The 15,668-nt window shown below is 48.0% G+C and overlaps 3 protein-coding genes across 3 annotated transcripts in view; 2 read left to right on the top strand and 1 right to left on the bottom strand.

Moving 5' to 3' along the window:
- LOC127912332 (neurotrophin-7-like) overlaps positions 1-15,668 on the top strand; it is a 121,538-nt gene that overhangs the window by 31,421 nt on the left and 74,449 nt on the right.
- LOC127912331 (neurotrophin-7-like) overlaps positions 1-15,668 on the top strand; it is a 104,231-nt gene that overhangs the window by 31,421 nt on the left and 57,142 nt on the right. The window lies entirely within an intron of this gene.
- Positions 6,570-7,535, bottom strand: LOC127912598 (uncharacterized). Its single transcript, XM_052482617.1, has one exon. It carries the CDS (start codon positions 7,533-7,535, stop codon positions 6,570-6,572), a length of 966 nt encoding a protein of 321 aa, XP_052338577.1.

The following is a 15,668-nucleotide window of genomic DNA, read 5'->3' as shown; positions in this document are numbered from 1 at the left end:
TTGTAGGTTTATGGGGTTGTTTACCATCTAGGTGTTTATCTATGTCTATAGTTGCCTAGATTGGTTCTCAATTAGAGGCAGGTGTTTATCGTTGTCTCTGATTGGGAACCATATTTAGGCAGCCATCTTCTTTGGGTATTTCGTGGGTTATTGTCTATGTGATGTTGCATGTTAGTACGCTTTTGAGTTAGTTAGTTAGTTAGTTAGTTAGTGAGTTAGTTAGTGAGTTAGCTAGTTAGCTAGTTAGTGAGTTAGCTAGTTAGTTAGCTAGTGAGTGAGTTAGTTAGTTGAGTTAGCTAGCTAGCTAGTTAGTTAGTTAGTTAGTTAGTTAGTTAGTTAGTTAGTTAGTTAGTTAGTGTATTTCATGTTTTGTCCATCTTTCATTAAATCATGCATTCACACCACGCTGCGCTTTGGTCCGCTTCTTACGACGATCGTGACACCAACAGTTTTCTGCTGTTGTAACAACAAAACAGGTACCAATTGAAGGTAGACTCAGCAATATGACAGATGCAGAAAGTAAACAGCATAGTGGGTCCATTTCCAAAACAACTAAGAGCCTCAACTTCTCCACTGTTCTGGTGCTTGTAACAGAGTGCAAACAGTGGACAAGTGCTTGCATCTCGCCCATCTCAATATCTGCAGTGCTACTCACGGCAACGTAATCTACCTCTTTACTAAGTTTACTCTCTTGCTTCAGAGGATGTGCTTTGCTTTTGTCGCCACCGTTGGCTATTTGTGTGTCTTTAAAAAAAATCAAACATACAGGAAGTGATCTGCTACTGTATTTGACCAACTCCATATCATGTCAATAAAAGCTCAAATAAGCAGAAATTACAGTCCATCTAGTACTTTATGACATGGAGGTCAGTCAATACGGGAAATTAAGAACTTTGAAAGTTTCTTCAAGTGCAGTTGAAAATAACCACAAAGCACTATGATGAAACTGTCTCTCATGAGGACCGCCACAGGAATGGAAGACCCATAGTCACCTCTGCTGCAGAGGATAAGTTCATCAGAGTTAACTGGCTCTCATGAGGACCGCCACAGGAATGGAAGACCCAGAGTTACCTCTGCTGCAGAGGATAAGTTCATCAGAGTTAACTGCACCTCAGATTGCAGCCAAAATAAATGCTTCACAGAGTTCAAGTAACAGACAGATCTCAACATCAACTGTTCAGAGGAGTGTGAATCAAGCTTTCACGGTCAAATTACTGGAAAGAAACCTTGCTTGGGCCAAGAAGCATGAGCAATGGACATTAGACCTGTGGAAGTCTGTCATTTGGTTTGATGAATCCCAATGTGAGATTTTGAGTTCCATCCACTGTGTCTTTGTGAGACACAGAGTAGGTGAACGAATAATCTCCTCATGTGTGGTTCCCACCGTGAAGAATGGAGGAGGAGGTGTGATTGTGTGGGGGTGCTTGGCTGGTGACACTGTCAGTGATTTATTTAGAATTCTAAGCAGTCTTATGGGTGTTGTCATACCTTCTTCACAACGTTGTTGTTGTGTTTGAACCAAGATAGGTCCTTAGTGTTGGGGACACAGAAGAATTTAAAGCTCTCGACTGTCTCCACTACAGCCCCGTTGATGTGAATGAGGACGTACATGGACTTCCCTTTCCTGTAGTCCACGATCAGCTCCTTTGTTTTCGCTGACGTTAAGGGAGATGTTGCTATCTCTTATCTCCTCTCTGCAGGCTGTCTCATCGTCGTTGGTGATCAGGCCTAACACTGCTGTGTTGTCTGCAATCTTAATTATGGTGTTTAAGTCATGTGCGGCCACCCAGTTGTGGGTGAACAGGGAGTACAGGAGGGGGCTAAGCACGCACCCCTGAGGGGCCCCTTGTTCAGCCACAGGATTGTAGATTAGTGACAGATCACGTTGAAAGGACAGTCTCGAACTAAACTCATCTAGTTTCTTCTCCAGTGGTTGTACATTTACCAATAGAACAGACGGTGATTTATCCACTCGCCGTTGCATCCTCGTTAGGTGTCACACAATCCGGGCCCCTATAGTGGTGCCTCCACCTCCCCTGAATGACTGGGATTTGGGCCTGGGTGAATGGGATTTGGGCCTGGGTGAATGGGATTTGGGCCTGGGTGAATGGGATTTGGGCCTGGGTGAATGGGATTTGGGCCTGGGTAATTAAATAAAAGTCCCTCCAAAATGGGATTTGGGCCTGTTCTGATGTCCAGAACCTCTTTTGGGCCACATTAAACAGTGGGAGTTGGGCTGAAGGTGAATGGGATTTGGGCCTGGTCTGGGATCAGCGGTGTATCCTTTGCCTCTGAATAATTTAAATAAAAGTCCAAAACGAGATTTAGTAACCGCTGTTCTGATGTCCAGAACCTCTTTTCAGTCACATTAAACAGTGGCTGGAAGTTAGAGAGGCTGAAGGGAGAGAGGGGGTGGCTGGAAGTTAGAGAGGCTGAAGGGAGAGAGGGGGTGGCTGGAAGTTAGAGAGGCTGAAGGGAGAGAGGGGTGGCTGGAAGTTAGAGAGGCTGAAGGGAGAGAGGGGGTGGCTGGAAGTTAGAGAGGCTGAAGGGAGAGAGGGGGTGGCTGGAAGTTAGAGAGGCTGAAGGGAGAGAGGGGTGGCTGGAAGTTAGAGAGGCTGAAGGGAGAGAGGGGTGGCTGGAAGTTAGAGAGGCTGAAGGGAGAGAGGGGGTGGCTGGAAGTTAGAGAGGCTGAAGGAGAGAGGGGGTGGGTGGAAGTTAGAGAGGCTGAAGGGAGAGAGGGGTGGCTGGAAGTTAGAGAGGCTGAAGGGAGAGAGGGGGTGGCTGGAAGTTAGAGAGGCTGAAGGGAGAGAGGGGGTGGGTGGAAGTTAGAGAGGCTGAAGGGAGAGAGGGGGTGGCTGGAAGTTAGAGAGGCTGAAGGGAGAGAGGGGGTGGCTGGAAGTTAGAGAGGCTGATGGGAGAGAGGGGGTGGTGGAAGTTAGAGAGGCTGAAGGGAGAGAGGGGGTGGCTGGAAGTTAGAGAGGCTGAAGGGAGAGAGGGGGTGGCTGGAAGTTAGAGAGGCTGAAGGGAGAGAGGGGTGGCTGGAAGTTAGAGAGGCTGAAGGGAGAGAGGTGGTGGCTGGAAGTTAGAGAGGCTGAAGGGAGAGAGGGGTGGCTGGAAGTTAGAGAGGCTGAAGGGAGAGAGGGGGTGGCTGGAAGTTAGAGAGGCTGAAGGGAGAGAGGGGGTGGCTGGAAGTTAGAGAGGCTGAAGGGAGAGAGGGGGTGGCTGAAAGTTAGAGAGGCTGAAGGGAGAGAGGGGGTGGCTGGAAGTTAGAGAGGCTGAAGGGAGAGAGGGGGTGGCTGGAAGTTAGAGAGGCTGAAGGGAGAGAGGGGTGGCTGGAAGTTAGAGAGGCTGAAGGGAGAGAGGGGGTGGCTGGAAGTTAGAGAGGCTGAAGGGAGAGAGGGGGTGGCTGGAAGTTAGAGAGGCTGAAGGGAGAGAGGGGGTGGCTGGAAGTTAGAGAGGCTGAAGGGAGAGAGGGGGTGGCTGAAAGTTAGAGAGGCTGAAGGGAGAGAGGGGGTGGCTGGAAGTTAGAGAGGCTGAAGGGAGAGAGGTGGTGGCTGAAAGTTAGAGAGGCTGAAGGGAGAGGGGGTGGCTGGAAGTTAGAGAGGCTGAAGGGAGAGAGGGGGTGGCTGGAAGTTAGAGAGGCTGAAGGGAGAGAGGGGGTGGCTGAAAGTTAGAGAGGCTGAAGGGAGAGAGGGGGTGGCTGAAAGTTAGAGAGGCTGAAGGGAGAGAGGGGGTGGCTGGAAGTTAGAGAGGCTGAAGGGAGAGAGGGGGTGGCTGGAAGTTAGAGAGGCTGAAGGGAGAGAGGGGGTGGCTGGAAGTTAGAGAGGCTGAAGGGAGAGAGGGGGTGGCTGGAAGTTAGAGAGGCTGAAGGGAGAGAGGGGGTGGCTGAAAGTTAGAGAGGCTGAAGGGAGAGAGGGGGTGGCTGGAAGTTAGAGAGGCTGAAGGGAGAGAGGGGGTGGCTGGAAGTTAGAGAGGCTGAAGGGAGAGAGGGGGTGGCTGGAAGTTAGAGAGAAAAACACACACAATAGCAGTCAGGAGCCCCTAGAAAAGAGCACCCACCCTGTTGCCACTCTCAAGCCACCAGACAGTGTTAAAACTACACCCAAAATGACTGTGTTTTTGTTTCACACTAATAGGAGTAAACTCTAGATCAACACTAGTGTTGTATATAAATAACACTGTGTTAATTACCCCATGGTGTTACATTTGAGTAACCCTGGCAAGAGTAATGCAATGTCAAAAAAAAAGTACACTGCCGTGTTAACACTGAAAATAACACTATGATCAGAGTATATATATATATTTTTTTTTGGACTCTCTTAAGTGTTGATTTAACACTACAAAACGGTACTGTGCACTGACTCATCTCAGGATGTGCTTTTCATCAGAGCAACGTGCCACAGGTATGTGTCATAGTAAGGGAGCCTGTCTGTCCGTCTGTTCAACCATGGTGTGATACATTTAAACAGCAGACACATCAGATGCATTCATTCCTATTCATCCATGTGAAGAAGCAGAAAGGGATTGGAATGCATGTGACTCATTGGAATGAATGCAGTGTCTAACAATGCAATGATACAAAGGTGTGATTCATTTTGATTTTAGCACAGCTGTGCTGCTGTCACACTGAAGCTTTAAGGCCAATCACCTGACCCAGGTTAACCAATGACAGCCGAGGCCAATTGGTTAGCCAATGGATACATGCTTCTACATCACCAGGAAGAACTGAGCAAGAATACTATCCCTCTTTCCACCTCTCTCTCCATCCCTCTTACTCTTCCTCTCTCATCTCGTCTCTCTTCTCCTCTCTCCATCCCTCTTACCCTTCCTCTCTCCATCTCCTCTCTCCACCTCTCTCTCCATCCCTCTTACTCTTCCTTTCTCATCTCGTCTTTCTTCTCCTCTCTCCATCTCCTCTCTCCATCCCTCTTACCCTTCCTCTCTCCATCTCCTCTCTCCATCTCCTCTCCCCACCCCTCTCTCCATCCCTCTTACTCTTCCTCTCTCATCTCGTCTCTCTTCTCCTCTCTCCATCCCTCTTACCCTTCCTCTCTCCATCTCCTCTCTCCACCCCTCTCTCCATCCCTCTTACTTTTCCTCTCTCATCTCGTCTCTCTTCTCCTCTCTCCATCCCCCTTACCCTTCCTCTCTCCATCTCCTCTCTCCATCTCCTCTCTCCATCCCTCTTAACCTTCCTCTCTCCACCTCTCTCTCCATCCCTCTTATCCTTCCTCTCTCCATCTCCTCTCTCCATCCATCTTAACCTTCCTCTCTCCACCCCTCTCTCCATCCATCTTACCCTTCCTCTCTTCATCGCCTCTCTCCATCTCCTGTCTCCATCCATCTTACCCTTCCTCTCTCATCTCGTCTCTCATCTCCTCTCTCCATCCATCTTACCCTTCCTCTCTCCATCTCCTCTTTCCACCTCTCTCTCCATCCCTCATCTCCTCTCTCCATCTCCTCTCTCCATCCCTCTTAACCTTCCTCTCTCCATCGCCTCTCTCCATCTCCTCTCTCCACCCCTCTTACCCTTCCTCTCTCCATCTCCTCTTTCCACCTCTCTCTCCATCCCTCATCTCCTCTCTTCATCCCTCTTACCCTTCCTCTCTCCATCTCCTCTCTCCATCCCTCTTAACCTTCCTCTCTTCATCGCCTCTCTCCATCTCCTGTCTCCACCCTCCGTCACCCTCCCTCTCTCCATTCCTTTCTGTGTCCCTCTTCTCAGAAACTGACTCCAGACTGCAGTTTTCCACCAGTTGAGTGGAGTTATAGTCAGAACGCCTCTCTCCTCTCTCCCACAGTGGCCAGCACCAAGTCAGAAGTCTAACTGCTTGTCAGTCTGAATGACAAAGACATAAAAATGGAGCTGTAAAACATCCCATGTTCAAGGTTTATGGCTGGGGCTGGGCTGTATGCCTGGGGCTGGGGGTTTATGGCTGGGGCTGGGCTGTATGCCTGGGGCTGGGGTTTATGGCTGGGGCTGGGCTGTATGCCTGGGGCTGGGGTTTATGGCTGGGGCTGGGCTGTATGCCTGGGGCTGGGGTTTATGGCTGGGGCTGGGCTGTATGCCTGGGGCTGGGCTGTATGCCTGGGGCTGGGGTTTATGGCTGGGGCTGGGCTGTATGCCTGGGGCTGGGCTGTATGCCTGGGGCTGGGGTTTATGGCTGGGGCTGGGCTGTATGCCTGGGGCTGGGGGTTTATGGCTGGGGCTGGGGGTTTATGGCTGGGGCTGGGCCGTATGCCTGGGGCTGGAGGCTTATGCCTGGGGCTGGGTTGTATTGCTGGGGCTGGGTTGTATTGCTGGGGCTGGGCTGTATGCCTGGGGCTGGGGGTTTATGGCTGGGGCTGTGGGTTTATGGCTGGGGCTGGGCTGTATGCCTGGGGCTGGGGGTTTATGGCTGGGGCTGTGGGTTTATGGCTGGGGCTGGGCTGTATGCCTGGGGCTGGGGGTTTATGGCTGGGGCTGGGGGTTTATGGCTGGGGCTGGGCTGTATATCTGGGGCTGGAGGCTTATGCCTGGGGCTGGAGGCTTATGGCTGGGGCTGGGCCGTATGCCTGGGGCTGGGGGTTTATGGCTGGGGTTGGGGGTTTATCCCTGGGGCTGGGGTGTATTGCTGGGGCTGGTTTATATTCCTGGGGCTGGGTTGTATTCCTGGGGCTGGTTTGTATTCCTGGGGCTGGGTTGTATGGCTGGGGCTGGGTTGTATTCCTGGGGCTGGGTTGTATTCCTGAGGCTGGGTTGTAATTCCTGGGGCTGGGTTGTATTCCTGGGGCTGGGGTGTATTGCTGGGGCTGGTTTGTATTCCTGGGGCTGGGTTGTATTCCTGGGGCTGGTTTGTATTCCTGGGGCTGGGTTGTATGGCTGGGGCTGGGTTGTATTCCTGGGGCTGGGTTGTATTCCTGAGGCTGGGTTGTAATTCCTGGGGCTGGGTTGTATTCCTGGGGCTGGGTTGTATTCCTGGGGCTGGGTTGTATTCCTGGGGCTGGGGTGTATTCCTGGGGCTGGGTTGTATGCCTGGGGCTGGGTTGTATGGCTGGGGCTGGGTTGTATTCCTGGGGCTGGGGTGTATTCCTGGGGCTGGGTTGTAGTATTCCTGGGGCTGGGGTGTATGCCTGGGGCTGGGTTGTATTCCTGGGACTGGGTTGTATTCCTGGGGCTGGGGTGTATTCCTGGGGCTGGGTTGTATTGCTGGGGCTGGGTTGTATTCCTGGGGCTGGGGTGTATTCCTGGGGCTGGGTTGTAGTATTCCTGGGGCTGGGCTGTATGCCTGGGGCTGGGTTGTATGGCTGGGGCTGGGTTGTATTCCTGGGGCTGGGTTGTATTCCTGGGGCTGGGTTGTATTCCTGGGGCTGGGGTGTATTCCTGGGGCTGGGTTGTAGTATTCCTGGGGCTGGGTTGTATTCCTGGGGCTGGGTTGTATGCCTGGGGCTGGGTTGTATTCCTGGGGCTGGGGGTTTATGGCTGGGAGCTTGGGTTTAGGGCTTTGATTTTGGTTGGGGTAGAGAGAGAGATCAGTGAGGGACATTAACGACATCATAACAACAACATTCACAAGCTATTAATATTCTAGGGCACCAAACGGAGGAGACAGGTAGAGCGGGAGCGGAGGAAGCAAGAGGAGGAGCGAGATGGAGGGGAGGTGGAAAGAGGAGGAGAGAGATGGAGGGGAGGTGGAAAGAGGAGGAGAGAGATGGAGGGGAGGCGGAAAGAGGAGGAGAGAGGTGGAGTGGAGGAAGGAAGAGGAGGAGAGAGATAGAGCGGGAGGCGGAAAGAGGAGGAGAGAGATGGAGGGGAAGTGGAAAGAGGAGGAGAGAGATGGAGGGGAGGTGGAGGAAGCAAGAGGAGGAGAGAGCGGGTAGTGGAGGAAGCAAGAGGAGGAGAGAGCGGGTAGTGGAGGAAGCGAGAAGCAGAAGTATAGGAGAGAGAAGAGGGAGGGAGGGAGCAGGAGAGTGGATTTCCATAGCAGCTGAACATTAATGATCCGGAGATCCCAGGTTGAGTGCGGGTGTGGAAGAGGTGAACACATTTTTACTGTCCATCAATAATGCCAAACCACCTGGTACTGACAACTTGGATGGAAAATGACAGGTTGGTAGCAAACTATTTTATCACTCCTATTTGCCATGTCTTCGATCTAAGCCTAACATAGAGCGTATGCCCTCAGGCCTGGAGGGAAGCTACAGTCATTCCACTAAAGAACCTTTTATTGGTTCAAACGACAAGCGACCGACCCTTAGTAAATGCCACCAGGCATCTCTTCACAGTCCACCCATACATACCCCACAAGACATGCCACCAGGTGTCTCTTCACAGTCCACCCATACATACCCCACAAGACATGCCACCAGGGGTCTCTTCACAGTCCACCCATACATACCCCACAAGACATGCCACCAGGGGTCTCTTCACAGTCCACCCAAAAATACCCTACAAGACATGCCACCAGGGGTCTCTTCACAGTCCACCCATACATACCCCACAAGACATGCCACCAGGTGTCTCTTCACAGTCCACCCATACATACCCTACAAGACATGCCACCAGGTGTCTCTTCACAGTCCACCCATACATACCCTACAAGACATGCCACCAGGTGTCTCTTCACAGTCCACCCATACATACCCCACAAGACATGCCACCAGGGGTCTCTTCACAGTCCACCCATACATACCCTACAAGACATGCCACCAGGGGTCTCTTCACAGTCCACCCATACATATCCTACAAGACATGCCACCAGGTGTCTCTTCACAGTCCACCCATACATATCCTACAAGACATGACACCAGGGGTCTCTTCACAGTCCACCCATACACACCCACACACTAACACACACACACACACACACACACACACACACACACACACACACACACACACTAACACACACCCACACACTAACACACATATTGTAATAGTGTAATATTTTATTGTTGTAATATTGTACATGTTATATTGTACATTTGTAATGGTGGAACCATTTTAATGTGTAGAGTGCACACTGTCTTGTTGGGATGTGTTGTTTTGTTAATGATGTAGACCATAGTGTTGTTGGGATGTGTTGTTTTGTTAATGATGTAGACCATAGTGTTGTTGGGATGTGTTGTTTTGTTAATGATGTAGACCATAGTGTTGTTGGGATGTGTTGTTTTGTTAATGATGTAGACCATAGTGTTGTTGGGATGTGTTGTTTTGTTAATGATGTAGACCATAGTGTTGTTGGGATGTGTTGTTTTGTTAATGATGTAGACCATTGTGTTGTTGGGATGTGTTGTTTTGTTAATGATGTAGACCATTGTGTTGTTGGGATGTGTTGTTTTGTTAATGATGTAGACCATAGTGTTGGGTGGGATGTGTTGTTTTGTTAATGATGTAGACCATAGTGTTGTTGGGATGTGTTGTTTTGTTAATGATGTAGACCATAGTGTTGGGTGGGATGTGTTGTTTTGTTAATGATGTAGACCATAGTGTTGTTGGGATGTGTTGTTTTGTTAATGATGTAGACCATAGTCTTGTTGGGATGTGTTGTTTTGTTAATGATGTAGACCATAGTGTTGTTGGGATGTGTTGTTTTGTTAATGATGTAGACCATAGTGTTGTTGGGATGTGTTGTTTTGTTAATGATGTAGACCATAGTGTTGTTGAGATGTGTCGTTTTGTTAATGATGTAGACCATAGTGTTGTTGGGATGTGTTGTTTTGTTAATGATGTAGACCATAGTGTTGTTGGGATGTGTTGTTTTGTTAATGATGTAGAACATAGTGTTGGGTGGGATGTGTTGTTTTGTTAATGATGTAGACCATTGTGTTGTTGGGATGTGTTGTTTTGTTAATGATGTAGACCATAGTGTTGTTGGGATGTGTTGTTTTGTTAATGATGTAGAACATAGTGTTGGGTGGGATGTGTTGTTTTGTTAATGATGTAGACCATAGTGTTGTTGGGATGTGTTGTTTTGTTAATGATGTAGAACATAGTGTTGGGTGGGATGTGTTGTTTTGTTAATGATGTAGACCATAGTGTTGTTGGGATGTGTTGTTTTGTTAATGATGTAGACCATAGTGTTGTTGGGATGTGTTGTTTTGTTAATGATGTAGACCATAGTGTTGTTGGGATGTGTTGTTTTGTTCCTACATGGACCCTAGGAAGAGTAGAGACTGCCTTGGCAGCAGCTAATGGGGATTCTATTATAATACTAATGCTTCTTGGCTTCAGCTGGTTTTGGCTCAAGCTCAGGGCGCTAAGGCAGTTGATCTGTACCAGGGTCGATTTCAGTAGTAAGTAAACATTGTCCGAGCCAGAACCTGTTCCTCTCCTGTTTCTGTAGTGAGACAGCTTGATGTACAGTACACCCCTGGACAGGACACTGGTCTACTTCCTGTTTCTGTAGTGAGACAGCTTGATGTACAAGTACACCCCCTGGACAGGATGCTAGTTTTCAGCAGGTACTAGGAGAAACCGTTTTGAAGTGAAATGAGAAAGTACTACCTGGATGTGTTCAATGAGACATACTTACATTTAACATTTAAGTCATTTAGCAGACGCTCTTATCCAGAGCGACTTACAAATTGGTGCATTCACCTTATGACATCCAGTGGAACAGTCTTCTAGAGTCTAGGTCCTTCTGTAGCTCAGTTGGTAGAGCATGGCGCTTGTAACGCCAGGGTAGTGGGTTCGATTCCCGGGACCACCCATACGTAGAATGTATGCACACATGACTGTAAGTCGCTTTGGATAAAAGCGTCAGCTAAATGGCATATATTATACTTACATTTAACATTTAAGTCATTTAGCAGACGCTCTTATCCAGAGCGACTTACACATTGGTGCATTCACCTTATGACATCCAGAGTCTAATCTTCTCTGAATGGGCTTCATGAATCCCTGCTGTCAGCAGATACGTTCCCATTTCACCAGTATTATCTTAGCTTGCTCAGTTGTTTACAGAGGACTAATTCTTTACGAGAAAGCTGAAAGTGGCAGATTGGCAGAAACCTCAGGTCTGGGCTATGATGCTTTACATAGCTGTTATAACCTCAGGTCTGGGCTATGATGCTTTACATCGCTGTTATAACCTCAGGTCTGGGCTATGAAGCTTTACATAGCTGTTATAACCTCAGGTCTGGGCTATGAAGCTTTACATAGCTGTTATAACCTCAGGTCTGGGCTATGAAGCTTTACATAGCTGTTATAACCTCAGGTCTGGGCTATGAAGCTTTACATAGCTGTTATAACCTCAGGTCTGGGCTATGAAGCTTTACATAGCTGTTATAACCTCAGGCTACGTGTTCCAAATGTCACTACTTTGGACCAGGCCCATAGGGTTAATAGTGCACTACTTTGGACCAGGCACATAGGGTTAATAGTGCACTACTTTGGACCAGGCCCATAGGGTTAATAGTGCACTACTTTGGACCAGGCCCATAGGGTTAATAGTGCACTACTTTGGACCAGGCCCATAGGGTTAATAGTGCACTACTTTGGACCAGGCCCATAGGGTTAATAGTGCACTACTTTGGACCAGGCCCATAGGGTTAATAGTGCACTACTTTGGAACAGGCCCATAGGGTTAATAGTGCACTACTTTGGACCAGGCCCCTAGGGTTAATAGTGCACTACTTTGGACCAGGCCCATAGGGTTAATAGTGCACTACTTTGGACCAGGCCCATAGGGTTAATAGTGCACAACTTTGGACCAGGCCCATAGGGTTAGTAGTGCACTACTTTGGACCAGGCCCATAGGGTTAATAGTGCACAACTACTTTGGACCAGGCCCATAGGGTTAATAGTGCACAACTTTGGACCAGGCCCATAGGGTTAATAGTGCACAACTTTGGACCAGGCCCATAGGGTTAATAGTGCACTACTTTGGACCAGGCCCCTAGGGTTAATAGTGCACTACTTTGGACCAGGCCCTAGGGTTAATAGTGCACTACTTTGGACCAGGCCCATAGGGTTAATAGTGCACAACTTTGGACCAGGCCCATAGGGTTAGTAGTGCACTACTTTGGACCAGGCCCATAGGGTTAATAGTGCACTACTTTGGACCAGGCCCATAGGGTTAATAGTGCACAACCTTGGACCAGGCCCATAGGGTTAATAGTGCACTACTTTGGACCAGGCCCATAGGGTTAATAGTGCACTACTTTGGACCAGGCCCATAGGGTTAATAGTGCACTACTTTGGACCAGGCCCATAGGGTTAATAGTGCACTACTTTGGACCAGGCCCATAGGGTTAATAGTGCACAACTTTGGACCAGGCCCATAGGGTTAGTAGTGCACTACTTTGGACCAGGCCCATAGGGTTAATAGTGCACTACTTTGGACCAGGCCCATAGGGTTAATAGTGCACTACTTTGGACCAGGCCCATAGGGTTAATAGTGCACTACTTTGGACCAGGCCCATAGGGTTAATAGTGCACTACTTTGGACCAGGCCCATAGGGTTAATAGTGCACTACTTTGGACCAGGCCCATAGGGTTAATAGTGCACTACTTTGGACCAGGCCCATAGGGTTAATAGTGCACTACTTTGGACCAGGCCCGTAGGGTTAGTAGTGCAATACTTTGAACATGGATGCCAACTCTCTCTCTTGGCATTGATACCAACTCTCTCTCTTGGCAGAAACACAACATTCTGCTTAGTGACGTGGCTGTGGGTTAAGGCAGCTCTCTGATTCATAGGGGTTGGGTTAAATGTGGTAGACACATTTCAGATGAATGCATTACAGTTACACAATTGACTAGGTTTCCCCCCTTTCCCTTTCTACAGATACGTGAAACAGTATAAGAGGTACTGCCCACTTTGTGAAGACGCCGGCATATCAACTAGCGTTGTCATGAACAACGCGTGGAATACAAAACAACGCACGACTTAGCTTTCCCTGGAATGTAAATGAGTCTGTAAGTCTTTGGCTGAGAGATGGTACCCAATACCCTGGCCTATAAAGTCGCCCCTATGGGCCCTGGCTGAGAGATGGTACCCAATACCCTGGCCTATAAAGTCGCCCCTATGGGCCCTGGCTGAGAGATGGTACCCAATACCCTGGCCTATAAAGTCGCCCCTATGGGCCCTGGCTGAGAGATGGTACCCAATACCCTGGCCTATAAAGTCGCCCCTATGGGCCCTGGTTGAAGTTAGTGAACATTATAGGGAAGGGGGTGCTATTTGAGACAGCCTGGGTCTCTGGTTGAAGTTAGTGAACATTATAGGGAAGGGGGTGCTATTTGAGACAGCCTGGGTCTCTGGTTGAAGTTAGTGAACATTATAGGGAAGGGGGGTGCTATTTGAGACAGCCTGGGTCTCTGGTTGAAGTTAGTGAACATTATAGGGAAGGGGGTGCTATTTGAGACAGCCTGGGTCTCTGGTTGAAGTTAGTGAACATTATAGGGAAGGGGGTGCTATTTGAGACAGCCTGGGTCTCTGGTTGAAGTTAGTGAACATTATAGGGAAGGGGGTGCTATTTGAGACAGCCTGGGTCTCTGGTTGAAGTTAGTGAACATTATAGAGAAGGGGGTGCTATTTGAGACAGCCTGGGTCTCTGGTTGAAGTTAGTGAACATTATAGAGAAGGGGGTGCTATTTGAGACAGCCTGGGTCTCTGGTTGAAGTTAGTGAACATTATAGAGAAGGGGGTGTTATTTGAGACAGCCTGGGTCTCTGGTTGAAGTTAGTGAACATTATAGGGAAGGGGGTGCTATTTGAGACAGCCTGGGTCTCTGGTTCTTTAAGTGATCTTCTGATCTTTCTCTTTGTAAAGTTATTGTCTCCAGTTGTCTATGGTTCTCTAAGTGCTGCTCCTAGCTGACTTCTGGTGGTTTGGGAACTCTCTAGTTACCACGCGGATTCCATCTCTCCATTAACATGAACTCTCTAGTTACCACACGGATTCCATCTCTCCATTACCATAAAGTCTCTAGTTACCACACGGATTCCATCTCTCCATTACCATAAACTCTCTAGTTACCACACGGATTCCATCTCTCCATTACCATAAACTCTCTAGTTACCACACAGATTCCATCTCTCCATTACCATGAACTCTCTAGTTACCACACGGATTCCATCTCTCCATTACCATAAACTCTCTAGTTACCACACGGATTCCATCTCTCCATTACCATGAACTCTCTAGTTACCACACGGATTCCATCTCTCCATTACCATAAACTCTCTAGTTACCACACGGATTCCATCTCTCCATTACCATAAACTCTCTAGTTACCACACGGATTCCATCTCTCCATTACCATAAACTCTCTAGTTACCACACGGATTCCATCTCTCCATTAACATGAAGGCTCTAGTTACCACACGGATTCCATCTCTCCATTACCATAAACTCTCTAGTTACCACACGGATTCCATCTCTCCATTACCATAAACTCTCTAGTTACCACACGGATTCCATCTCTCCATTAACATGAAGGCTCTAGTTACCACACGGATTCCATCTCTCCATTACCATAAACTCTCTAGTTACCACACGGATTCCATCTCCCATTACCATAAACTCTCTAGTTACCACACGGATTCCATCTCTCCATTACCATAAACTCTCTAGTTACCACACGGATTCCATCTCTCCATTACCATAAACTCTCTAGTTACCACACGGATTCCATCTCTCCATTACCATAAACTCTCTAGTTACCACACGGATTCCATCTCTCCATTACCATAAACTCTCTAGTTACCACACGGATTCCATCTCTCCATTACCATAAACTCTCTAGTTACCACACGGATTCCATCTCTCCATTACCATAAACTCTCTAGTTACCACACGGATTCCATCTCTCCATTACCATAAACTCTCTAGTTACCACACAGATTCCATCTCTCCATTAACATGAATGCTCTAGTTACCACACGGATTCCATCTCTCCATTACCATTAACTCTCTAGTTACCACACGGATTCCATCTCTCCATTACCATAAACTCTCTAGTTACCACACGGATTCCATCTCTCCATTAACATGAAGGCTCTAGTTACCACACGGATTCCATCTCTCCATTACCATAAACTCTCTAGTTACCACACGGATTCCATCTCTCCATTACCATAAACTCTCTAGTTACCACACGGATTCCATCTCTCCATTAACATGAAGGCTCTAGTTACCACACGGATTCCATCTCTCCATTACCATGAACTCTCTAGTTACCACACGGATTCCATCTCTCCATTAACATGAAGGCTCTAGTTACCACACAGATTCCATCTCTCCATTACCATAAAGTCTCTAGTTACCACACGGATTCCATCTCTCCATTACCATAAACTCTCTGTTACCACACGGATTCCATCTCTCCATTACCATAAACTCTCTAGTTACCACACGGATTCCATCTCTCCATTACCATAAACTCTCTAGTTACCACACGGATTCCATCTCTCCATTACCATAAACTCTCTAGTTACCACACAGATTCCATCTCTCCATTAACATGAAGGCTCTAGTTACCACACGGATTCCATCTCTCCATTACCATAAACTCTCTATTAACAGCCCTCCTCCCGACGTTAGTCATACTGATCTGTAACATTTTCATAAAGTATTTAACTACAAAACATTCTTCACTTAAACATCAAATAAAACAGATAGAAAACAGAATTAAAATATACAAATTTTATTTAAATTTTCCTGAGGTTGCTAGCACAGAAA

Source organism: Oncorhynchus keta, chromosome 27 (genome assembly GCF_023373465.1).
Source record: "Oncorhynchus keta strain PuntledgeMale-10-30-2019 chromosome 27, Oket_V2, whole genome shotgun sequence".
Classification (NCBI taxonomy): Eukaryota; Metazoa; Chordata; class Actinopteri; order Salmoniformes; family Salmonidae; genus Oncorhynchus; species Oncorhynchus keta.
This window is presented reverse-complemented; position numbering and strand designations above follow the sequence as displayed.

What these genes read in the sequence shown, in the direction of transcription:
- LOC127912598 (XM_052482617.1), bottom strand. Translation starts at nt 7,535, where the DNA reads ATGTCGTTAATGTCCCTCACTGATCTCTCTCTCTACCCCAACCAAAAT.